Source organism: Macrobrachium rosenbergii, chromosome 45 (genome assembly GCF_040412425.1).
Source record: "Macrobrachium rosenbergii isolate ZJJX-2024 chromosome 45, ASM4041242v1, whole genome shotgun sequence".
NCBI lineage: Eukaryota > Metazoa > Arthropoda > Malacostraca > Decapoda > Palaemonidae > Macrobrachium > Macrobrachium rosenbergii.
In genome coordinates, this window is record NC_089785.1 from 22966384 (window position 1) to 22993108 (window position 26725).

The 26725-nt window shown below is 38.8% G+C and overlaps 3 protein-coding genes across 5 annotated transcripts in view; 2 read left to right on the forward strand and 1 right to left on the reverse strand.

Annotated features, from left to right (window-relative positions):
• Window positions 1-26725, reverse strand: part of LOC136830014 (mucin-17-like) — a 76898-nt gene that overhangs the window by 38862 nt on the left and 11311 nt on the right. The gene's annotated exons all lie outside the window — the stretch shown is intronic.
• LOC136830019 (uncharacterized) lies at window positions 432-10840 on the forward strand. Of its 2 annotated transcripts, XM_067089209.1 has the most exons (8): window positions 432-472; window positions 973-1592; window positions 4667-4816; window positions 5388-5576; window positions 6685-6807; window positions 7920-8107; window positions 9352-9460; window positions 10108-10840. In XM_067089209.1, the coding sequence occupies exons 2-8, from the start codon at window positions 1496-1498 to the stop codon at window positions 10371-10373; spliced, it is 1122 nt and encodes a 373-aa protein (XP_066945310.1). In that variant the 5' UTR covers window positions 432-472; window positions 973-1495; the 3' UTR covers window positions 10374-10840. The 2 variants fall into 2 exon arrangements, with proteins under 2 accessions (XP_066945310.1, XP_066945312.1); XM_067089211.1 differs by lacking the exons at window positions 432-472; window positions 4667-4816 and having other exon boundaries at window positions 971-1592.
• On the forward strand, window positions 18942-24105 carry LOC136830020 (chitin deacetylase 8-like). Its single transcript, XM_067089212.1, has 8 exons — window positions 18942-19152; window positions 19604-19893; window positions 20406-20520; window positions 20846-20955; window positions 21383-21443; window positions 21571-21695; window positions 22186-22368; window positions 22844-24105. The coding sequence occupies exons 1-8, from the start codon at window positions 19090-19092 to the stop codon at window positions 23109-23111; spliced, it is 1215 nt and encodes a 404-aa protein (XP_066945313.1). The 5' UTR covers window positions 18942-19089; the 3' UTR covers window positions 23112-24105.

Consider the following 26725-nt stretch of genomic DNA (forward strand, 5'->3'; position numbering starts at 1 on the left):
ATGTATTTGATTATTTATGTTACATTCATTATGTTACTTCCTTAGACGTTTATGAATAATAAAGTGAAACGCAAAGGAATATAGGAGAGAATGATAGTAAAGAAAGAGCCAATAAAATCGAAGAAAGATTCATAAACAAAGAAACGAAGAAATAAAGAAACAAACAAATAAAAATGAGAAATCTTTTTTGCCACCTCTAAAATTATCTCCTTAATTCATGTTTACAGGCGACCAGAAATCTTGTACGTATCGAGATTAAACTAAAGCTAAATTAGACAAACAATTAAGGAAATGGGAATTCAAGGAGGAGGAGAAGAAGAAGAAGAAGAAGAAGAAGAAGAAGAAGAAGAAGAAGAAGAAGACCACCAGCAACAACAAAAACAAAACGAAAAAAACCCGAGGTTATAAAAGGTGAGGGCCGGTCACCTCCTGGGCTCAGTCCAGCACAGGTAGGCGTCCGGGAAGCATCGAGGTGAACTAACCGGTCGGGTTTCGTCGGCGCATCCTACTGAACTTGCCCTGGGAGAGAAAGTTGGAGAGAGAGAGAGAGATCCTGTAGAGATCGTTCTCTCTCCAGGCTTCGTGGAAATCCTATTTGCTCTCTCTCTCTCTTTCTCTCAATAGGAGAGATTCTTTTCTTCCTAACTTTTGTAGAAAATCTCCTCTCTCTCTCTCTCTCTCAATAGGAGAGATCCTTCCTCTTCCTAACCTTTGTAGAAAATCCTCTCTCTCTCTCTCTCTCAATAGGAGAGATTCTTCTCTTCCACAACCGTTGTAGAAAATCTCTCTCTCTCTCTCTCTCTCTCTCTCTCTCTCTCTCTCTCTCTCTCTCTCTCTCTCTCTCAATAGGAGAGATCCTTCTTTTCCCAAACTTTGTAGAAAATCCACTCTCTCTCTCTCCCTCTCTCTCTCTCTCATAATCTGTTTAACGCTTATTCAATTTTAATCATTTTTTTTTTCATTTTGACGTAGAAGTGAAAGAGTGGAAATAAAGGGAGATAAAGGAGTGAAAAGGTGAAACTCGGAACAACGGATAAAGGAGAAGAGAAGATAAAGTGGGGAATAGTGAAAAGTGCCGTTAAAATAGAGAAATAAAGTGTCGTTAAAAGTGTGCAAAGTGCAAAGGGAATTAGTGACGGAGTGAGGTAATGGAGAGAGAATGAGAGAATAGATAAAAGAGTGATAAAAATAAAATAAACGAGAAGGAATAAAATTAGGAAGAATCGAGAAAAGATAAAATAAACATCACGGAAAACAGAAAAAAATAAATATAGAATAAAAATAAAATTGAAATAAAATAAAAAATCAGAAAAAATAGACATCGCGGAAAAAAATAAAAATAAAAATTAGAAATAAAATTTAAAAAAAATTCAGAAATAAATAAAACCAAGGAAAAAAATAAAAAAAATAGAAATAAAATAAAAAAAATAAACCACAGAAAAAAATAAGCAGAGAAGGGACAATCAAGACTCGAGAAGCGCGGAGACCGGAGAAGATGAATGACCTGGGAGGCTTTCGCGTCGTAATCCTCTTCATCTTTGGGGTGTTGGTGCTACTCAGGACTAATGTCAGGGGAGATTCAGAGAATATCAGTGAGTGGATTTTGTTATTATTATTATTACTGTTATTATTATTGTTATTATTATTATTATTATTATTATTATTATTATTATTATTATTATTATTATACCTTTTTCATTATATTTTCATAATTTTATAACAGAGAATTATTGTTATTACTATTAATTACATCATTATTATTATGACAACAGAGAATTATTATTATTATTATTATTATATTATTATTATTATTAAACCTTTTTCATTATATTTTTATAATTTTATAACAGAGAATTATTATTATTATTATCATTATTATTATTATCATCATCATTATTATATTTTTATAACACCACAGAATTATCATTATTATTATTATTATTAGGATATTTTTATAATAATACAGAATTATTATTATTATTATTATTTTATTATTATTATAACAATATAGAATTTATTATTATTATTATTATTATTATTATTATTATTATTATTATGACATTTTTATAACATTAGAGAATTATTATAATTATCATTATGCTATTGTATAATAGAGAATTATTATTATTATTTTAATTATTATTTTTATTATTATTATTATTATTATGAGTACAATACAATATTATTATTCATATTATCATTATCATTATCATCTCAAGCCCCATCGTGAATCACTATCATTCACATCAGGAAAATGAAAGTGGATGAAAGTGGATGAAAGTGACTCTCGACAGTACACACGCATGCCCAGAATAACGACACACGATAATAGTGGGATTACCAGTTCAAAAAGAGCCCCAAAAACAATTCTCCTTGTTATTTTAACAATTAACTTACATTCTCATCTATTTATTTAGTGATTTAACTTACTTTTTTTTTCTTTTCTAATAGTTGATTTCCCATTACATTCCGTAATTGTTCATTGAACGCCATATTCTTTGGAAGCTTGAATTTCAAGTCAGTGGCCCCTTTTGGTGGGATTTGTTCCAAATGAATAGGGTTCATCTTCTGAATAATAATAATAATAATAATAATAATAATAATAATAATAATAATAATAATAATATTAATAATAATAATAATAATCAATTTGTAAATATTTTCAACAACAATACTGATGAATCCCTTCACCTGATAAATATGGGCTGGTCGCTGGTAAAATTCCATTGTGGTTTATATATACATTAAAATACAACCAAAACTTCACTGATATTCATGAAAAATTCATCAACTGGAAAAAGTGTATCAAGTAACGTATTTGCAAAATTTCATCTAAATTCGCCCATTAGTTTCCACATAATTTTGTTCACGGACAGATGGCTATGAATCTTTAGCACGGTTTCTATAGCAAAAAAAAAAAAAAAGGGAGCCATTTCTTCATTAATTCCCACCAAAGGTTTGTCATCTGGTGGGGATTACCCAGCGATTGCTCTGACAAAGTTTGAAGGAAATCTGTTCGTTGGTTCTTGAGGAATCCTGTTGACAGACTGACAGACACAGACAGACACAGCTATGGAAAATGCCCTTAGGTTAAGGTGTGTGTATGAATGTATGTATGTGTGTATACATTATATATATACATAAACAAAAGCGACGAAAATAATACTAAATCCTTCTATCTTCCTACTTTGCGTTTAGGCTACGCGCTGCGGCGCTCATGCGCCAACCGCGACCCTCGAAAATCACATTTCATTGCCTGAAAGACGCGACCTTGCAACCTTTATCGTTCTCTGCCGCTCTCCCGAAGGCCACAGACCTTAGCCCGGATGTTGTTACGCAAATGCGGATGTTGGATGTTGGTTCCGGCACTCAGCAATGTACATCAAGAGAATTCTTACTGCCATTTATACTTTCAGTGACCTCAGACCTACGCTATTTCTTTTTTTACATCCACCTTGCGGTACACCAGATTCCGGAAGGCAGTTTTGGGATGAGGTCTTTTAGACCTATGCCCTTTTTCCACATCCTGATTGGGGCATACCAGATTCTACCATGTACCTGGTGCTCCCAAGTAACTTATTCACTGTTTAGGTTAGCAGATGCCCAGTGGAGTATTAGTGTTACCAGTTCCCTCAGGTATCGAACCCGTGATTTGTCGAAGGTATATTGAATATTCTACTCACTGGACCAAGAGCATACGATGAAATTGAGGTATTATATATGGATTGGATCCTAAGTCGGGCTATTCTAACTTGGCCCACCAAAGATGACACGTTACTTGTCAAAATTTCTCTTCAGAAATCTAAAAATCTCCTTTGGGGTGACCTAAGACACCATTTGATTAAATCAACTGCAAAGTTACAAACCCAGCCAGTCCCAAGCCCTGATAAATAGGGAGGGTTGGAGTCATGAAGGGAACTCCTCCATAAAACATCTACCAAAAGCAATTAAGAAGTCAAACTAAACCTTCAAAAGAAATTATGAACATTTGTCCTCAAGATAAAAACATTAAAAACAGCAACCCTGAATTGGGGTTCAGCTTACAAGAAGGAGAACTGTGAGCAGTGACATACCCTTATGACAGGCTTGGTCTGTTGATCATAGCAGGTTCATTTACAAGAGTCATCAAAGGCTGATAATGAGTCTTAACTTTTTAGCAGTTTGCTTTTGGGGCAGATTTAACCAAAACCTGTGACAGATCCTGATTCAAATTTTACATAGGATAGTGGTTAGCAATCTCTTCAAGCCTATGAAAGCCTATTTTAATCTTCCCAGTGGAACTTTCTGAATAAACTGTAGCATTTCCCACTGGAACTTTCAGAATAAACTAAATCATTTCCCAGTGGAACTTTCAGGAAAAACTAAAGTATTTCCCAGTGGAACTTTCAGAATAAACTAAAGTATTTCCCAGTGGAACTTTCAGAATAAACTAAAGTATTTCCCAGTGGAACTTTCAGAATTGACTAAAGCATTTCCCAGTGGAACTTTCAGAATAAACTGTAGCATTTCCCAGTGGAACTTTCAGAATAAACTAAAGCATTTCCCAGTGGAACTTTCAGAATTGACTAAAGCATTTCCCAGTGGAACTTTCAGAATAAACTGTAGCATTTCCCAGTGGAACTTTCAAAATAAACTAAAGCATAATTCAAGGAAATCTTCACCACAGGTGGATGCCTCAGAGGGTCGGGATGTTCACAGTGCCCAAAGACCAGATACACAGTGGACCCAGATGGACAGATGCTGTGTTGTCCAGGATGTTCAGCTGCAGTCCTCTACCACGGGAAGCATCCCTCTGACTGGTGCATTTGCACTGCAGGTGAGTGGTGCTTAGAGAGATGAATTATGTAGTCCAGAAGCTGTGGTTATCAAATACTATGATCCTAGGTTAACCAGAAGCCTCAAATTGTAGCTGGAACTGATGCAAACAATACAGGACGTGGTTTGTGCATTCACTGAAGTCAGTCTGTCTGTATAAATGTCTGTACGCAAGATATCTCAAAAAGCTACAGAGTTCAATGGTCCTCCTAAGTAAACCATCAGTCTAAAATTTGTAGCTGGAACTCACACAAACGAAATTGGACAAGGTTTGTATATTCACTGTCTCTGTATATGTCTGTAAACAAGATATCTCAAAAACTTACAGACAGATTTCAATGGAACTTTGTGAAGTTGTTAACTATATGCTAAAGAAGAGCTGACCAGATTTTAAGATGGATATGGAAACAAATATGGAATTATGATGCTGTTTTGTTGGGCTAGGCTTAGGTATGAGCTGAGAAAGCACTTGAATTACTATTTTTATATAACATAATAACAGTAACAGTAGCAGTACAAGCCAAATTACATCTTCAGAAGCCATAACCAACATTTAATCTCTACCTTGACAGGATCCTTTCCCAGTGGCTCACAGTCCAAGACTCCGAAGTTCCCAGGTGGCATCAGTTCTCGAAGTCCCATCATTACGGGCGGCGGAGGGAGTTCTTCCAACGCCTTCCCTGGGTATGGCTATGGCTACGGGCACGGCGGGACAGTGAACACAAAACTGAACGATGCCCTTTATATCCTCAATCATGGCAGTAAGTAGATCCCATGGGGCCTAGCTAGTTCTTGGATGGGTGACTCACAAAGACTGCCAGATATCATTGGTACTTGGACACCCCTAACCATCTCAGGAGTCTTAGGTGTCAGGCTAACAATCTCATCCTAAAATCACAGCTGACTGTAGTTTCTTGTTTGGATGTTTGTAACTTGTGTTTGAAGAAGATTCAAAGGCGTTGCAGTAGGTTTAGCTGGTCTTATACCAGGGTGGGCTCTAGGTCTAGAGCAGCCCATATTTATGATTCAGCGCTAGTTGGTGATAGAGAAGAGAAGCTGCAGAGACTGGAGAAATGATTTGGCAAGTTTTTGCAGCCATAGAAAACTGAACATAAAGAAAAAAGTAATAAAATACATCGAAGTTTCTTCGGCGCAATCAGTTTTCGAACAGCGTATAATCAAGGCCACTGAAAATACCCATCTTTCAGTGGTCTTGGTATAATGCTATATGAGCCGCGGCCCATGAAACTTTAACCACAGCCTAGTGGTGGCCTGTCCTATATCGTTGCCAGATGCACGATTATGGCTAACTTTAACCTTAAATAAAATAAAAACTACTGAGGCTGGAGGGCTGCAATTTGGTATGTTTGATGACTGGAGGGTGGGTGATCAACGTACCAATTTGCAGCCCTCTAGCCTCAGTAGTTTTTAAGATCTGAGGGAGGACAGAAAAAGTGTGGACAGACAGATAAATAGGCCTCTCAGCAGTTTTCTTTTACAGACAACTAATAAATGTGTAGATGAATGTTGGAAATTGGCAGATTTATTACAGTTATGAAGTTTTTTATCATTTAAAAATTTTTTTAAGATACAACAAAGTTTGACTAAACTATTAGTAAAAAAAATATGGCGAAAAATGGTGCTTTTAATATATAAAATAATATTTCTACTTAATAATTAAGAAAAACATTACACTAACATTGTCAATTTTTTTCTGATTCTTCTTAAAAGTGCACAACAGCAATACCAAGTTTTACAATGTTGTGCTGAAATTCACCAATTTTTACAACTTCACCTTCAAAAAACTCCATGTCTTCCATCTCACACTCAAAGAACTGAGCCACAATCAGCCATACTCTCCTCTCACAGACATCAGAAGCAGCCAGATCTCAGAAGCGGTGCACCAAGCCATCACCCTGATGGCTGACACTATTGAGGAACTCAATCTGAGAATCACCTGCCTGGAGAACATCGTTCTGCATTCTGGTGCAGGTAAGTTTGCAAGTCTGATTCTCCACTTTTCCTGTCTGTTGTTATTTAAGATTCAGTCAGCCTGTGCTGGCACGGGCTCTTGCTCCTGGAGCAGCTTGTACCTTGGTACTTTTCCTGACCTTGACCTTTGTTTTAATTCTTCAGTTTTTTGTTAAAAGTAAGGGCCAATGGAACAGCTGTGAAAAAACCAACCAGCCTTGCGCTGGCAATGGCTCTTGCTCCTGGAGCAGCTTGTACCTAGGTACTTTCCTGACCTTGACCTTTGTTTTAATTCTTCAGTCTTTTGTTAAAAGTAAGGGCCAATGGAACAGCTATGAAAAAACCAACCAGCCTTGCGCTGGCAATGGCTCTTGTTCCTGGGAGCAGCTTGTACCTAGGTACTTTTACTGACCTTGACCTTTGTTTTAATTCTTCAGTTTTTTGTTAAAAGTAAGGGTCAATGGAACAGCTATGAAAAACCAGTGCCCTTGAACAGACCAGGCCCAAAGGAAGGACAGAAAAGTTAAGGAAGCAAGACAGGACAAATCTAGCCATGAAGGGTCAATAGGGCTTCCTGTATCTTTAAGAAAGAAACTTCATAAACCTGGAAATACAGAGGCAGGGAGAGAATTCTCAACCTTAGCAATAGCAGAAATACTGGACTGAGCAAATCTGGGAAGAAGTTGGTCCCTGGATTGGAAATTCAAGTGGCCTCCTCCATTCATGTGGCCTAGTTAACACCCTTCAGGCAACCTCTTTTTGAATTTCCTCAGGTCAGTGAGTGTATTTCTCCTTCTATTGCCAATGTTGAGAATTCTCTTCCTGCCTCTGTTTTTCCTGATACATATAGTTTCTTCCTTAAAGAAGCAAAAAGGTGTATCGCTTCATTCATGGATTAACGCCTCCTTTCTTACCGTCTTAACTTTTTCCTATGCTTTCTTTGTGCCTGGTTTGGTTAGAGGCAGTAGTTTTTCATAGTTTTTCCATTGGCTCTTACTCTTAAAAATACAAATAGTGAATAAAACAGAACAAAGAAAAACAAAGGTCAAGGTCAGGAAAAAGAGAAGCAGAAGAGAATGACAAAGCTCATCAACAGAACTAAGACCCCACTCTACCCTTTTCTCTCCCCAAAGGCCCCCAAGGACAGAGCATAGACCGTCTCGGGTCTGCCGCAGCTTCTCCGACCTCTACGGAAGCCACGACGGGGACGGTGCCCCCTTCGCCCACTGGGGGAAGGCCGTGCAACTCTAAGAACTTCACCAGGATTGGGAATAGCTGCTACTATGTCTCTGCCTGGAAGGACCACCGAGCTGTGTGGGAGGTTTGATGCTAGAGGGAACAGATTCCTTTGTTGTGTTTAAGTTCAGGGCTTTTCTTTCACTGTTACTTCAGAAGTTGAAAACTGCTGCTCCCTAACTTCATGAGTTAATGGTGGTTGCTCTCACTGTAAATTCAGGCTGTTGATCTCCTTGTAACTTCATAAGTTTATGGCTGTTGCTCTCACTGTAACTTCATTAAGTTAATGGCTGTTGCTCTCACTGTAACTTCATAAGTTAATGGCTGTTGCTCTCACAGTCACCTTCATAAGTTAATGACTCTTGCTCTCACTGTAACTTCATAAGTTAATGGCTGTTGCTCTCACGGGTAACTTCATAAGTCAATGCTCTTATTACAACTTTGCAAGTTAATAGCTGTTGCTCCCAAACTAACTTCATAAGCTAGGGGCTCTTGCTCGCATTGTTACTCCAAAAAGTTAATAAGTTAATGGCTCTTTCTCCCACTGTAACTTCATAAGTTAATGGCTGTTGCTCTCACAGTTAACTTCGTAAGTCAATGCTCTTATTACAACTTCGTAAGTTAATGGCTGTTGCTCCCAAACTAACTTCATAAGCTAGGGGCTCTTGCTCGAATTGTTACTTCAGAAGTTAACAGTTGTTTCTCTCACTGTAACTTCAAAAGTTAATGGTTGTTTCTCTCACTGTAACTTCAAAAGTTAAAAGCTGTTTATCTCTCAGTATTTTCGTAATTCAACAGACACTTCTTCAGTTCACCGTATTTTATAAATTTAATAGTTGTTTCTCTTATTGTGTCTTCATAAATTGATGGATGTTTCTACTGCTGTCCTTCTTGTACTTCCAAAATTAGATGACTGCTTCTCCTTAATGTATTCATGATAATTTAATTTTCCTAACTGTGCCTATAAAAGTTAAGTCAGGGTTGTGACTCTCATTGTATGTTCATAAGTTGGTAATTTTTTTAGGGGGGGGAGTCAAAGTGGAATTTTTCTCTATGTTCATGAACAGTACATTGCTCTTTGATATTTGCTCCTGAAGTTACCTGCTACTCTTATAAGTTCCTTCAGATTACTTGTTCCTCTTTTGTTCCTGAAATCAACTGCCCTCAAGTTACTTGCTACTCTTATAATGTTCCATCAGATTACTTGCTCCTTTTGTTTTCAATAGGTTTCTCTTTAATTTTCCCCTCCTGAAATCAACTGCTCCTTATATGCTCCATAAGTCACTGGTTCCATCTTTGGTTCATGGGTTGCTTACTTCTGAATTCCAGAAAGCCAGCCATATCTGTGAGGACATGGGCGCCAAACTGGCCGAACCACTCAACCCCTCTGATTTCGACGAACTCTCCCAGTATCTCTCCTTAGCCAAGACAACGACTGGTAAGTTGGCCAATTAAGAGTCAGATGCAAAGCAGGTGCTTCGTTTTCCCTGCTGCTCAGCTTTGGAACTTCCTCAATGCTTCCATCCTCCTTTGTTTCAGAAACTTTCCAGTCTATTGCTCCCTATTTCTTCGTGAACTGGATTAGGACTTGAATTCCTTTGAAATGGCACTTTATCAAACATACTATGCCATTCAGAAAAATGTTTGCCACTAAAATGAGTAGACTTAACACCAACTCTGGTGAATGGCTCTTGTTGAACGTAGTTCTTATGGAGTGGACGCAAGTCCTGTGGTCTAACACGTCCCATCCCCACTTCTCCCCGCCCAAGCCTCTCTGGTCCCCTGTCTCCAAAGACTCCTTTGATCCTAGACTCCTTCTCTCCAATCATTCCCTTTGTGCTGACATAAATCACACTCCACAATGTCTGCGTAAGTGACTAGTCATGGGATGCACACTGAGCCTTAAGCCACTCACCAGAGTTACTGTTAAATCTGCTCTTTCTGCCTAACCACTGTTTGGTTGTGAGTTTTCTCTTTCAGGATACAACTACTAGTTAGGCAGCATTATGCCACTCACCAGAGTTTCTGTTAAATCTACCCTTTCTGCCTAACCACTGTCTGACTGTGGCTTACTGTCTCTTTCAGGGTACAGTTACTGGTTAGGCGGCCTGTACCTTGGGTCACCCTGGCTCTGGTCCTATGCCGGGACACCCGTGAACCTGAGCTCCGCCTACTGGATAGGTGTTGACCCTGACGGCAAGTCCGTATCGCCGGGCGACCCGGCTCCTGGGAGGTGTCTCGCCTTCTCGTACCTCTCCAGCTCCAAGAATTACTACTACGCTGCAGATCAGTGCGGCTTTGAGAAGTTCTACGTCTGCGAACTCCTCGAAAAATCTCACAGGCGTCTTTAGAGTAGAATCATCCTCCCTCTTCTGCTTTATAATAAATTATTCTCTAAAACGTTCCTAACGTAATGAAACAGCTGGTTTATGTTCACACGTACACATACATGTTTTAGATGTACACATATGTAAAAGTACAGATCACAAATATAATAAATTAATTTTAAGATTCTCACTAAACCACCTGAATATTTGAGGCTGAATCTCAAAATACGTAAAATTTACAATGCATCATATATAATATTCACTGACTAGGCTTCAAGGCTAGGTATACGCATTGATGCTTATGCTTCGCAAACTTTGAAAATCTTAAACACCCACTGGCACCGGTAGTTTTTAAACATTTTCAAATTATGAAATGTAAATGAATTAGTAAGTAGGGTCTTCACCTCAGGGCATTCCATGTAATAATCATATTGATCTGACATGATGTTTCTGGACTTATCTCTCAAAAACAATAAATTATATGAACCATACCTTCTGTGCTTGCAATTCAATTGTTTTAGAGTTAAAATCCTGGACAGGTGTCCAGTGAACCCTTAACACTATGTCTTGGATATATCTTAAGTTGTCGTTAAGTAAACAACACTAAACAAAATGGAGTGAACTAACCTAACCCAACGTGCTTAGACCTTTTGTTATGTATGTAAGTCAGCTATGCTGAATGACAACAGGTTGCTTTTGTGTGTTGTGTGTACATTGTGACATCTTCGAAGACAGATAACTGTAGGTGTTGGTACTGAGAAGCATCACTTTTTGTCTTCATATCGTTCCCTTTAGATGGGTGTCTCTAGCTGGTGTTAGCCTTCTGTTCTCAGTAAGTCTTACAGAATGATGTTCCTAACCTCATGCCCTTGTGCACTCTGGCTGAGATCTACTGGAGTCACAGGGCTGTACTACAAAGCATAGGTCAACATAACACAAAAACAATGGTGTTTCATAGAACATGCTTGAATAAGTTAGCTTCACCCAGGAATAGACTTAGGAGTCCATTTATCTGGTAAGACTAGTACCATGCCCACTTAACTACAAGGCCCATTAGAATTATATAATGATGGCTCAAGAAACAAGCCAAAGGAAGGCCACTGCCACATTCACCTTTCATCTGCTGGACCGTGAATTCACCCTTACAGAGAAGGTTAACAAACAGCGCTTCAGAGCCCCTTACATACCCACAACACATACACACAGACACTCACATACGCACCCACCACGACTTACCTTAACCTAACACACACTTGTAATTCCTGGAAATCAAGGCCATTTCTTTCCAACAAAACCTCTACACTGTCTCTTAAACACTTTCTAAGTATCTCTTTCCTTTCGCCTAGAATCTAAATTATCCACTCTTTTCATCACCTATCATCCTCCATTCTTCTCACGTGACCACTCCATCTCAAAATGCTTTGGTTCATCCTCTCACTGCACTAACCATTTTACTTCTTCTACATATCTCCATTCCAATTCTTACACAACATATACTTCAGAAACAATCCATCACAACAGCTCCAATCTTTTCTGTTTCACTTGCTTGTAACATACTTCACTTCCATAATGGAGAGTCAGTTAAACAGTGCCTTCGTACACTCTAAATCAAGCTTCCAGAGACACTCTAATTATTCTCTTCTAGACCATTTCCACATACACTGTAAGGTCCCTTCTCTCACCCCTCAGTTATTCATCGCATTGACTGCAAAATATTTAAACAAAAGTGCTCCCATGCTCTCACCAGCCTGGCTACATTCACCTGCATAAAGTTGAGTCTTGCTCACAACTACTTTTAACTTTCTCTTCTTCTGAACGCTTTCCAACTCTATCACTACTTTCTGCAGCTTCTCCTCACTATCACCAATCATTTGTGTACCATCTGCCTATGACAGTCATTCCAGACCTTTCCCATTTTCTTATCCCATGGCTTTGCACCTTGACCTATTATCTATTCTCTGATTTTCCTCATAATTTCATCCACAAAGATATTAAACAGCCATACAAACTTAACAAACCTTGTCTTAGACCCACTTTATTACCAAACCAGCCACTCTCCAATCTACACATTCAAATACAGGCTTGGCTTCCATCATAAGAATTTTCAATCAGTCTCAAAATTTAATCTTTTATGCTACACAATCTTTACGCAGCAACGTTGTCCCTCTATCAAGAGGGTTTTCAAGAAGGTTCTTTTACGCCACATTCAAATTTTATTATTGTTTAATTAAAACTTCTCACATTTCGTTCGGTAACAGACACTTGATGTGCATACTCCTTTCTTTGTCTAAAAATTCAAACCCACAATGCTCTTCCCCTGTCAATATTTCCAACGTATGTCTTACCGTTTCAATCAAAGTCTGACAATATATCTTTACTAACTTACAAATATATATATATATATATATATATATATATATATATATATATATATATATATATATATATAATATATAACTTTGTTATATTCACAAGCATTAAGCTACAAATATCGTTTAATATCTAATTCGCTCTACCTCGGAAATAACACCAAAGTGGAATTATAACTGATAAGGTGATTTGTCACCTATATACATACACACTTACACACACACACATATGTATATATGTGTCTAACTGAGTCACAAAAATATGGAACGTGATGAATATATAAATAAAGACAAAATCCATGAAGGAAAGAGAAACAATGGAGTGCTGCAAGGCCTTTCGACTTGTTGTCCTTTTCTTAGCAGACATTTAATAATAATAATAATAATAATAATAATAATAATAAAAAGAAGATAAAAAGGCCCATAAAACACTGTTTGAACGTTGCAACCACATATTTCGAACACTTCCTTCTGTGCCCCTGTTCACTGGTAAAATATTTGGGGTGGGCATAGAAGGAAGTGCTCTAAATATATGGTTGCAAAGTTCAAATAGTGTTTTACGGGCCTTTTTATCTTCCTATTATAATGCTGCATTGCAATAAAAGCCATTCATACATATAGTATGTATATATATACATATATGTGCATCTCTGCTTATTCAAGCGATTCTGGAACTTATTTAACAAAAGTCACTGCAAAAACTAATTTGCCAATGTCTCCATACATCAACAAACCAAGTGACTGACAGCCACTATGAATAACTCAATAACAACAAGGACTGAAAAAAAAAAACAAAAACAGCATCACGTGACCACTAAAATATAAAAAAAACACCGTCCTTGGAAACTTAAAGATTCAGACGACAAACCCCCCACCTCATCGGGCAGATCAAAAACGAGCAACCGCCGTCATCGAAAAAATCTCCGGCGGTATCCACGCACACGAAAGGAAGTGTTAAAGAGGAGTGTTTCCTCCTAAATCCGGCGGTCATAAAGGGAGTGGCGGGGATTTCGGGATTTAACTAATCCCCAAGCCAATGGAAATGTTCGGAGATGTTACGAAAGAAGAGGGATTACTTGTGTGGATTTATGGGGCGGTTGCCGCCTCCGTCCGTAAATTTGGATAGAGATGGCATAGTGATACATTTACCCGTTTGCTTGTTTCACATTTACCTGTCTATTTCCTTGTTTGTCTGTCACTGATGGAGGTCTGGGAAACTTTAAGGGGATGACTATGGCCAGAGGATAATTCGATTCAATTCTGAGACCGATCCAGACGCGGAATCTTTTCCAGTTTCAATGAATTGATTGCTGGTATTCAGTTAATCTGTTTTGCTGCTTGGGTTGCGAGCAAAGAAGCTTTGTTTCAGGGTTCAGAGAGATCTGGGCTACACCAGGAACCCAAAAATAGACCTGCAGCGTTTACAGAAATTAAAGGAAGATTCTACAGACACTGGGAGATGGTCATTGCAGGTTTCAAGTTACAGAACTTACCGGAAGATTGTCCAGACACTGGGCGATGGTTATTGCAGGTTTCAAGTTACAGAACTCACAGGAAGATTGTACAGACACTGGAAGATGGTCATTGCAGGTCTGAAGTTACAAAGCTTACAGGAAGATTCTACAGACACTGGAAGGCAGGTCTGAAGTTACAGAACTTACAGGAAGATTCTACAGACACTGGAAGGCAGGTCTGAAGTTACAGAACTTACAGGAAATGTCTACAGAAACTGGAAGGAAGGTCTGAAGTTACAGAACTCACAGGAAATGTCTACAGAAACTGGAAGGCAGGTCTGAAGTTACAGAACTTACAGGAGGATTCTACAGACACTGGAAGATGGTCACTGCAGGTCTTAAGTTACAGAAATTACAGGGATATTCTACAGACACTGGAAGATGGGCATTGCAGGTCTGAGTTACAGAACTTGCAGGGAGATTCTACATACACTGGAAGATGGGCATTGCATGTCTGAAGTTACAGAACTTGCAGGGAGATTCTACAGACACTGGGAGATGGGCATTGCAGGTCTGAAGTTACAGAACTCACAGGAAGACTGTACAGACACTGGAAGATGGGCTTTGCAGGTCTGAAGTTACAGAACTTAATGGAAGATTCTACAGACACTGGAAGATAAGCATTGCAGGCTTTAAGTTACAGAACCCATAGGAAGATTCTACAGACACTAGATGCAGGTCTGAACTTACAGAACTTACAAGAAATGCCTACAGGCACTCTGTGGAATGTGAGCGTTACAGAGTTCTCAAGTCACAAATGCACTGGATTCTTAGACATTACTGAAAAGTTTCTACAGACTTTCTGGAGAAGCTTCTAAAGATATTACGTAGAAGCCAGACACTTACCAGGAAGAAAGGCACAAAATTTACAGAACTAACAGCAGCCCAGACTTGGTAAAAAAAAAAAAAGTCTTAATTCAACCTACTACAATGCACTACAGACTAAAAATTCTCGCTGTCACTCATAATGCATATTTATGGTCCCGTTTTATCTCAGCCTTTGATCTAAGCGCAGACGAGAGAGAGAGAGAGAGAGAGAGAGAGAGAGAGAGAGAGAGAGAGAGAGAGAGAGAGAGAGAGAGAGAGAGAGAACAATAAATGCATAAACAAGATTATCGTCTATAAATTTATGACTGCCATTTCTTTTGGACTCTAACACCGCTTGCCGCAAGGGGTCCCTCTGTGAAATCCCACCACTCCTGTCTTTTCTTTGGTTTCTCTGTCAAAATTTCCTCTCTATTTCAGCCTCCCTTCTCATAGTTCTCGTCTAAGTAGGTCTAGGCCTTCCAACTCTTCTGGTGCCCGCGGGAGCATGGCTGGCGCCTATCGAGTACTAATCTCCCAGTGCGAGGGACATGTCCAAACCATCTCTGCCTCCCTTTCGTCATTGTCTCATATATATATGGAACTCTAATCCAGTCATCTGACTCCAAATATTCTTCTTGAATTCCATCTTAAGAGAACTAGTACTGGATATCATTATACCTAAATATTCTAGAGACTAAATCTCATTAATCCTTTGTCCATCTAATGTTATTTCAATTCTCTGGTGCATTCGCTGTCCCGTCTCTCTAGATATATGATACATTCTATAAAACAAGATCTGTAAATATTGTGACGTTTTGCTGATTAAAACAGTACCATTTGAATATTATGTCTGTCAGCTCTTCATTGTTACTCCAATCTAAACTTCCTCTTCTATCCCCAACCAAACTTTCATTATAAAATCACAAACAGCGAGGGTGAAACAGCTTCTCCCTGTAACACCTCACTATTTAAAGCCAGGTCACCTGACACGACTCAGTAGACACTAACTTTGGATCTACATCGTTCGTGGGTAATTTCAAATAGTTTTACATACTTAACTGGCATACCAAAAGTAACATCTTTTTAAAACCGGTTAGTAGACACTCTCAAATGCCTTCTCGTAAATAACAGAAACCAAAAGATGGAGGATCTCTACATCCCAGGCACTGCTACACAAATATTTGATCTACACAACTCTTGCCTCTTCTGAAACAATGTTTCTTCTCTGAGCAATTTATCAATATCTTTCTCTAGTTTATTGAGACGAGGCATAATTTTCATTAAACCTGACTCAAAAGGATAATGCATCTATAGTTACCACATTCAGCCAGGACATCTTTCTCTGGTACCTTTGCTACTACAGAAGAATATCTTCGTCTTGGAATGGGAATGAGAAGTTTACCGTGAAGTAGGAAGGTATGTGGGATTCTGGAAAGGTCTGGACATTCAAGAGGTTACAATCTATCACAAGACATTAAAACAGAAGCAACTTCTTCAATCAGAGGTGAAGGAAATCAGGCTTCTGAAAGAGCATTTGACAATCATTAAGATGCCCTGACTGAAACGCTCTCAGGGAAGAACTCTTTCTGCGAGGCAGTTGGTCCTTTGCTTCCAGAGCGAATCATAGTCTCTTTGCTGCCATATTTAGGTTAATTCTGGCAGCAGAAGAGGCAGCTACCAGAGGAAATGGCATTAAACAGATCCAAGTATGACTCACTGAGGAAACGTACAGCCATACAAACAAGTAAAACATGCCTTTTCTGTACTACGTATAATCAAGGCCATCGAAAATAGGTCTATCTTTCGGTGGTCTCTGTATAATGCTGTATGAACCGCGGCCCATGAAACTTTAACCACCGCCCGGTAGTGGCCTGGCCTGCAGTATATTGTTGCCAGATGCACAATTTGGGCTAACTTTTTCCTTAAATGAAATCAAAACTACTGAGGCTAGAGGGCTGCAATTTAGTATGTCTGATGATTGGAGGGTGGATGATCAACATACCAATTTACAGCCCTCTAGCCTCAGTAATTTTTAAGATCTGAGGGCGGACAGAAAAAGTGCGGGCGGACAGACAAAGCCGTCACAATAGTTTTCTTTTACAGAACACTAAAAAAGGAAGCTATCTACACAATCACTCACCGATGAATCTCTGAAACTGTTATTCCAGACAACCTAAGGATTACTACAAAACGAACCAAATTAGGCTGTAGTCCTATTTCCTTCAAAATGACACACCCATGGCCAGAGGTTGGAATTCCTTTCACCACTAGGACCGCCTCCAACGTCAGGATATAGGATACATTGAAAATATGGACTGGCCACCAATTAGATCGGATGTTGTGCAAGGAACACTTTCCACAGCACAGAAAGTGGCACAAGAATGTGGTGGCAAATATACCTCTGCCCAATATGATTTAGCAATTGGCTGACCTGCCTTCTAGATTCAAGGACAAGGATTTCCTCTACAGTGTACGTGACTGCTCTAGATTCAAGTACAAGAATCCCCTATCCTTGAAAATGTCTCATTCACTTTAGGACATTCCATATTTCCTGTGCATATTTCGGTTTCTTTGGGTACCTTCTGGAATAATCTGGGTGTCCCCATGGTGATGTACTAGTCTGTCTCTAGTTCTGGGCAAAGTTCTTTTTAGTAAAATGAAGTTTAATTTCTGCAAATTACTACTTCAGCTTTGCAGAATTTGCATTTGCAACTCACAGGCATCTAGAGAAGGAGGGTATTGCAATTTGCACTCAGTTTCACCTGAACACAAACCATTTTGAATTGCAAAGGATGACTCCAGACTTGAAGTCAGTCATGCCAAGTCTAGAGAATGACTCCAGACTTGAAATCAGTCTTGCCAAGTCTAGAGGATGACTCCAGACTTGAAATCAGTCTTGCCAAGTCTAGAGGATGACTCCAGACTTGAAATCAGTCAGTCTTGCCAATTCTAAAGGATAACTCCAGGCTTCAAACCAGTCATGACATGTCTGGAGGAAACGTTAAATATATTCTTAGAACACCTTCCAAAATTTTACCGTCACATCATTGGCCGAGAAACATCGGCTGATGTAAGGGACGACCTTACAAAATCATCAGTACTAAAAGCAAATGGCTTGGGCAATATTTAAATTTGCTTACGTAACAAAGTGCACCACCAGCAGTCACAAGACCATAATAAAGATGTAAACTCAGTGTTGCAGAACTGATTACTATCAGTAATATGAAACTGTAATGAATTAAAAATACAATTGACCATTGCAATTATAATCGTTGCACAGTATGAAACTACACTTTATGCATTTAGAAACCTCTTCGAAATTTTGTTGAGAATTCGCAATCTGATCCGAAGTGATTTCAGCTGCTTATAATTTCTTGTGGAAAAAAAAGAGCCTTTGCAAGGGAAATTTCAAGGTGTAACCTCTCAGAGATTCATACGTCTATAACCTTTGATTTTTTTCTGTTTTCTGAAGCATCCATCGTTCTACAATAGCTAAAGAAGTTAATGGAAGAAGAAATATCAATCCCTGAAATATCTGGTCATGCAAAGAGACTTTAGGTTCTACGCACTCAGAGAATGTACAGTATACCTCACCCGGTATGTATATAAACAAATAAACAGAAAGTTAGTTTCCTTTCCATCCCAAAATCAACCCAGCTTTCCATCACGCCAGAGTCAATCCTTAGACAAAATCTCAATGTTTTTCACCAATAAACATTCGAAACATCTCACGGACGGAACGCCACAAACAGACGTAGGCGAATAGCTAATCCCAACCTAATTCCCCTGACGCAAGTAATGTGTTAAATACAATAAAAGCCTCGCCCTATCACAGGGCAATATACGATCGTAAAAATGCCTTAGCCTCCCCAATAAAGGAAATCATAAAAAAAAAGTGAAGGAGTTATCAGCAGACACTCTTTGTGCTCGCGCGCCAACGGGGGAAAACCACCCTCGAAGTCTGAGGTGGTGTTTCTCGTCTATATAAAGAGAAACACCACAAGATTCTCTCAGTCGGGGCACCGAAGAGTTCTGGGACGTTTCATCAAGATGGCTCGATTGGTCTCCTCCTTCCTCCTATTGCTCCTGGGAGCTGCCCTGGGGCAAGAGGCAGTAAGCGTCCTTAAATTTATTTGTTTATAATTAAGCTTTTCTGTGGAGTTGACAGAATTAATATTAACATTAAAATATTGGCTAGTATTAGCTTTCTTGCATAATGTTCCCAAGTTTCTCTGGGGTCGATTTTTAATATATTTTTTAAAAAGATATTTGGATGTTCCATGTAAAAATTCACTTATTTATCTTTACAGTATATGTGGGCTGTTCATTGATAACATACCAATACACTAATATTTTGTAAACTATAATTAACACCCCATCATCGCAACAGCAAAGATGTAAAACAACAATTAACTTAGACGACCACAGCCCTTGCAACGCCATAAATCAAATATCTAGGTCAAGGCTAATTAGGGCATCAAGGTGCCTGCCCTTCGGGTATCTGATACAAAAGTAAAGTAAACAAAAATAAAAAAATAAACAAAATAACTCTTCTTCTTGACAGTGCGTCCAGGAAACCAACTGCATGCGAGCCGACGGCTGCGTCTGCGCCACAACCGTGACGCCCATCGACCCCCTGCCCTCTAGCTTCGCGCCCCAGTTCGTCGTGGTCTCCTTCAACGACGCCGTCACCGTCAGCAACTACGACTTCTACCACGACATCGTCACGACCTACAGGAACCCGAACGGGTGCCGCATGACCATGACCATGTTCCTCAACCATCTGAACAACGACTACACTCTGTCCAACGAACTCTGGCGCCTCGGTAGCGAGATCGGCGTTCGCTCGGTCACGTGAGTTGCCGAGGGTGATTTTTCAGTCGGTTTAATGGAGGCTTTTGGGGGGGGGGGGATTTATTGGTTTTTAAGGGGTTTTAATGCGGCAAGACATTTAATGATTGCTTCGAGAAAGACGATGTCTACGTAGAGGAACCATTTTAATTTTGAGTCATTTATTTCTCGATGGATTTAAACACATACACACAACCCATGCATACATTTCGAAAGCAAAATATAATGTTTTTAAAGTCAATTTCAGTCATTTAAGGAGAAGAAGTCTTTAAAGTTAAAATTACTGGCTTTTACTACGTCAACAGGCCTAACATTCGCTTTAAAAAGGCATTGGTAGAGGCAAAAATCTCGGAAATGAAGGACATACATTGAGCTTTATCCCTCTTCTACAAAAAAAAAAAAAAAAGAAGTAAAAAGCTCCCTTTAAATCCTTCATTTCCGAGCGAATTTTAAGATACACAAATACACATACACTTAAACCATTTCAAAAGCCGAATTTAATTTTTATTTTCCAGAGCCTCGTCAGTGGAGTACTGGAAATCAGCCAACTACACCGTTTGGCACAACGAAATCCAGGACACAAAGAAGATGATTTCGAAATATGGAAGAATTCCAGAAGCCGAGATTCTCGTAAGGACTTTACTATTATAACGTCTCATTTAACGATAATCTTACGCTTTTTTCCCGTTACAATGTCCCACATTTAACAGCTGTCTTTTACATCATCCAATACGGCGGCTTTCCTTATTCTTACATTCGTTACTTTCGATATTTTAATTTACCAATTCTTAGGGACAATCAATTCAGAATTCGGTATGACCGTAGACCTATACACGTCTCATTTGCTAACTCTATTTACTTTTCTTCCCGTCACTCGAACCCTTAAACATCTAACATTAACCTGACAATAATATTCGAAAATAAGGAATAAAATTTAAATTATTTCCATTCGCAGGGGACTCGCGCCCCCCACATGCAAATCGGAGGCGACGAGATGTACCAGGCGCTGACGGATGCCGGTTTCGGATACGATTCCTCCTGGACTGCCCTTGCTTACACGAACTGGTAAGTCCGGATTATAAACAGCCTATGAGTGGTAAGTCCGGGTTATAAACGGTAGGCCTATGAATGGTAAGTCCGGATTATAAACGGTAGGCCTATGGATGGTAAGTCCGGATTGTAAACAATAGGCCTACGAATGGTCTTCTGCCTTCCAAATTTATTTTTAGAAATGGAAATATCGTCATGGCGGCGTCTTTCCTCATTTCAAAAATCACTTGTATATGAAGTAAAAAAAAAAAACTCCGTAGTCATCACAGATGTTTTAATCAACATATGTACTCCCATATATTTCTGAAAAATCATATTTTCCCTGTGTTCTGCTGAACTGAATTCAAATATTTCCTCTCATTACTATTTTGTATTTTAATATTTTTTCCTCAGTATTTTCTCTTGACAATATTTTCTAAAACGTTTAATTTTTCTTACGCAGGTACGGCTCTCCCGCAAAAGGCGCTCTTTACCCATACACCCTGGACTTCAAATCTCCTCAGGTGGGGAAAATATTAATAATCTTTTATCAATTTAGTCTCTGACGGCTAAACAAAATATATATATATATATATTTATTAAGTTTATCCCTTTCTGTCTCTCATACACAATGTACTCTTTCCTTAACAGATCCCAGACGACTGCCCCGTCGGAAGATGCCCAGAGAACCTGTACAAAGGACTCTTCGTGACACCAGTCCTCGACCTCGAGTCCTTCTCAGGATACCCTTGCAACATGATCGACGCCTGCGAGAGGTAGGGAAAGTGACAGGTTGTAATGAGGGAATATAAAAAAAAAGATTGTATTTCTATCTCTAAAATCTCGTGGACGAATTCAGTTTCAAAATCACCCGTTTTCTTTTATTCGACGACTCTTTTCAAAGAGAAAGTCCCTCATTTTTCAGCAACCCCAGTTCCCCAATTATCTCTCTATCTCTATCTCTCTCTCTTTCTCTCGAGGTTTGTCGACAGGCTTTCTTCTATCCCAGAAATGAAAATATTAATAAAATCATAAAAATAATGTTGAAATTAGTTACTCTTGTGTCACAACTATAGAAAACGAACAACTATCAAGCGATGTTCGACTAAGCTAATTTTGGCTTCCTCGCCTTCCGCTGTCATTTTATACATTTCTCTAATATTCTGATATTATTACCATAACAGTTATTAATATATATGCTATATTATTCACATTTAATTATCCGTACTGCATTATTATAGTTTATTCTATCTATCTTCCACAAAGCCAGTACAACGAGACTGACTGCCCAGAGCAGGTTTGCGAAGATAACGTGTTCGAATTCCTGAAGAAGAACTTCGAGCACAACTACAATGGAAACAGGGCTCCCTTCGGACTCCACACGGCTCCATCATGGTTCGAGAAGGACAAGATCAACAACTCCACCGCCCACACCAGAGGATACAAGAGGTAGGAGGAGTTCCCGGCTTATTTATGGGGTTAGCCTTAGACCTACAGTAGGTCCAACGCTCTCATAATTTTCTGAGAAATGGCTACTTTTTCACAATGGTTCTGGTGTAAATTTATCCACTGTGAAGGGAAGCAGAGATGTTTGTATGCTTAAATACGAAGCAAATGATGCCAATTTACATTTTAAAAACTAATTCACAGAGCCTAAGCTAACCTTGCTTCATATAGGCTTCTGCGTTATACCTAAAATTGCTCCTTAACCTTCACAATACCCCCTTAACTTGTATGTAATTACTTGTATATAATGACCAATTGGCATAAAGTTAAATCACCGTAAAGACAGTCTATCAGTGTACCGTTCTGACTAGCAGGATAACAGCTGACTGATAATTTAGAGGAAAAGAAAAAATAGCATATATATATATTATATAAAACGTTAATTCATCCAGATTTCTAACATTCAAACCCTTCTCAGGTTCCTGGAATACGCAGCCTCGCTGGAAGAGGTCTGGATCGTCTCCCACAACAAGGTGGTGGAATACATGAAAGACCCAGTACCTTACATGGACGTCGGGAATCTGGACGCTTTCAAATGCCCCTCGATCGACCCAGACTCGAACTGCCCTGACCCACTCAGATGCGATTACAAGGACACCCAGGGTTTCGACTCAATCTCCATGACTATCTGCACCAGGCCGTGTCCCGATCACTACCCTTGGCTTGGCAATGTTGACGGGAAGTAAGCACTTTCTGTCTCGTTCTGTCGATGACGTTGACGACACCTGGGCCCTTCACGGAACTGTGAGATGCAAGCACAATCATCTTGACAAATTCCTGGTACAGTCTTCCACCCGTGGCAAATTCCAGCTGCCTGAATTCCAGTTTATATCATGTTCCAACTAGAATCAGATTGAGAGATTTAGAAATTCCTGCCTCAAGTCTTCCACCAGTGGGAAATTCCAGCTGCCTGAATTCCAGTTTATATCACATTCCAGCTAGAATCAGATTGAGAGATATATGTTACAGTGACCTTTTACAAATTCCTGCATCAGTCTTCCACCTGAGGCAAATTCCAGCTGACTGAATTCCAGTTATATCGTATTCCAACTAGAGCCAGATTCCAGATATTATATTGTCCTCTTCAAATATCTCGTTGGTGGGTTTCCTTCCGTTATATTTCAGCAAAACATCTAAAGATTTTTGTTTAAATGTTAGAGTTTGTAGTTATAAGCAGATGGCAATGTTTTGCAATAACCGCAAAAGGAAAGGACCCGATCTTAAATTGTATCTTGTACCAAAACAGTACCTGTACTTGAAATCTTGTACCAAACCAGCACCTGTACTTGAAATACATCTTGTACCAAACCAGTAACTGATATTGAAATACATCTTGTACCAAACCAGTAACTGATATTGAAATACATCTTGTACCAAACCAGTAACTGATATTGAAATACATCTTGTACCAAACCAGTACCTGTACTTGAAATACATCTTGTGCCAAACCAAGAACAACAGAATTCTAGAACAGAACGTGTCACTTTTAGCTACGAATAACATGATCAGCTGATTACTCACTGTAAGACAATGACACAATGCTTTCATTTAATCCCTTGTCACTGTACACACACAATTCGGCTGACAGAAACTCATGTAAACATTGGTGAAATCTCTTACAATGTCATGTGTTGCTTTTGGATACAGAGTCGAGAAATATAATGTAAAAAAGTCACAGCAGTATACGTGTTTAAATTGTCCCAGTGACCCAGATATTGGAACTAAGACATGACCTACAATACTGTTCATAAAATGGTACTGGTTGTGCCCTCAAGTAAAAACAGCGTTTGTGATGTTTTAGTTTCCTGTAAGAGAAAACTATTGTGCCGGCTTTGTCCGTCCGTTTGCCCTTAGATCTTAAAAGCTACTGAGGCTAGAGGGCTGCAAATTGGTATGTTGATCATCCACCCTCCAGTCATCAAACATACCAAATTGCAGCCCTCTAGCCTCAGTATTTTTAAAATTTTATTTAAGGTTAAAGTTAGCCATAATCAGTTAGCCATACTCATGCACCTGGCAACGACATAGGATATGCCACCACAGGCCCGTGGTTAAGGTTTCATGGGCCGCGGCTCATACAACATTATACCGAGACCACCGAAAGATAGATCTTTTTCCGGTGGCCTTGATTATACGCTGTACAGAAAACTTGATTGTTTCTTCTGAGCAAGACTTGGGAAGAATCATTTTCAGCACAGTCCTGAGAATTATGAAAACAAAACCTCTAATGATGGCTTCAGAAAATGTTCTACTGCTCATCATCAACAACTATTCTGGGATGGGGTTGCATGCCACGCGCCCATCTCCACACGGGTTGCATCTCGCAAAACTGGGCAACTTCCAGTTGAACAGAGGCGCAAATGGCCAGAATGAAATTTAACTTGGGGTCACCTTATATATATATATATATATATATATATATATATATATATATATATATATATATATATATATAAAACGAACACAATCAGTTACAAAAATCCCAACCGATAACAAACACCAGACACAATTGAAAATTAAAACAAAAAAAAAATATACACCAAACCCAACCCGACTTGATCACAGCCATTTTTTTCATTCTAACTTTTATTCAGTTTTAAAGGAAGACATAAATCACTTCAATCAGAAGAACCGCCTCCCTCTGATTAAGTCCTCAAGCAAAATGACTGACGTAACTGATTCGTCTGTCAAGAATTTTTACGCATCACTCAAGATAAGGGACTGAGGTGGCCTCATTCCTCATCATCATGCGATGAGGTCATGGATGCATACGTGCGTATGTATGTATATGTATGTATGAATAGTAAATATTATATATATATACATATACATGTGTGTTTCGACTTCATTTCCAAGCCATTGACGAAGAACTGACACAGAGTATAAGAAGTCACAAACATATATACTATACAGAGTTGTGTATGTTCGTCAGTACTGTTCCTGTATTGTACGTGTTTGTGACTTCTTACACTCCGTGTCAGTCCCTCGTCAATGGCTTGGAAATAAAGTCGAAACCGGTCAGGACCTCATTTTTCACCCGTGGTAATGTGTGATGGATGAATCACGCACAAAAGTGATACATATCGTGGCAAATGGAAAAGAACTTGATAAATTCGGCAACATCTGACCCAGTTACTCTACACAGCCAAATTACAGAGAGAAGGCTATCAATAAATAGTCAGAGAGACCCTATTAATAACAAACGAGCCCTGGGACCTACGAGGTCATTCAAGCGTCGAAAATAACAATGCTGAATCAACCATCAGGAGAAGGTTGAGGAAAGGTGGAAGACAGAGAATATGAACGGAGGTGCAGTAAAAGAAAGGTAAGGGGGTTTGCAGCTAGAGGCCTAAGGAAGGGACGTTTTAATACATTTTTATCTATTTGTTAATTTCTTTATTTACTTTTTTTCTTTTTCAATTCCTCTGACTTCTTCCTAATGAACACCAAAATATTCTTCGGATTTTTTTTGAATTTCAAGTCGGTGGCCCCTTTGGTGGGATGGTTCCATATGAATAGGGTTCATTTTCTGAATAATAATAATAATAATAATAATAATAATAATAATAATAATAATAATAATAATAATAATAATAATACTAATAATGAGTTCTGATACTTTCAAATGATCACCATATTCTTTGGAAGCTTGAATTTCAAGTTAATGGCCCCTGTGGTAGGCTTGTTCCATATGAATAGGGTTCATCTTCTGAATAATAATAATAATAATAATAATAATAATAATAATAATAATAATAATAATAATAATAATAATACGTAATGCCTACAGTGCAACGTGTGAGGCGCACTGACGACAATACAGAGGCGCAGTTATGGAACAAAGCTACATATCTGTAGAACAGGCGTAATTCTGTACAAGGTCCACAATAATATATCAATGGTAGAACGTGAGCCTTTATAAAAACGTACAAAAAGCTTTCGAACCCTGTCCTGGGTTCATATTCAGGCCAAGGATAGGGTTCGAAAGCTTTCTATACATTTTTATAAAGACTCACATTTTCTGTTGATATATTATTGTGGACCTTGTATACAAAAAAAAAAAAAGTTACGCATCATCTCGTGGATTACGCGGTAAATCCATCATCCTCTGATTGGGAACCGTCCCTAGACAGCTTCGCGTGATCTGAGGGAATTCTGAGCTGACGCTTCAGAAGGGAGTGTTCGTCCCTGAGATGGACTTTGAGCATTAGGAAATTTTATGTACGATAATACGACCGGAAGACCTAGACAGATTGATACAAACATGTAACAAATGCGTCGAAGTGTCTTCGGCGCAGTC

What these genes read in the sequence shown, in the direction of transcription:
- LOC136830020 (XM_067089212.1), top strand. Translation starts at nt 19,090, where the DNA reads ATGGCTCGATTGGTCTCCTCCTTCCTCCTATTGCTCCTGGGAGCTGCC. An exon ending in GCCCTTGCTTACACGAACTG is followed by an intron (nt 20,956 to 21,382) that starts GTAAGTCCGGAT and finishes TTTCTTACGCAG; the next exon opens with GTACGGCTCTCCCGCAAAAG. An exon ending in TGGACTTCAAATCTCCTCAG is followed by an intron (nt 21,444 to 21,570) that starts GTGGGGAAAATA and finishes TTTCCTTAACAG; the next exon opens with ATCCCAGACGACTGCCCCGT.
- LOC136830019 (XM_067089209.1), top strand. Translation starts at nt 1,496, where the DNA reads ATGAATGACCTGGGAGGCTTTCGCGTCGTAATCCTCTTCATCTTTGGG. An exon ending in CTGGTGCATTTGCACTGCAG is followed by an intron (nt 4,817 to 5,387) that starts GTGAGTGGTGCT and finishes CTACCTTGACAG; the next exon opens with GATCCTTTCCCAGTGGCTCA. An exon ending in CGTTCTGCATTCTGGTGCAG is followed by an intron (nt 6,808 to 7,919) that starts GTAAGTTTGCAA and finishes CTCTCCCCAAAG; the next exon opens with GCCCCCAAGGACAGAGCATA.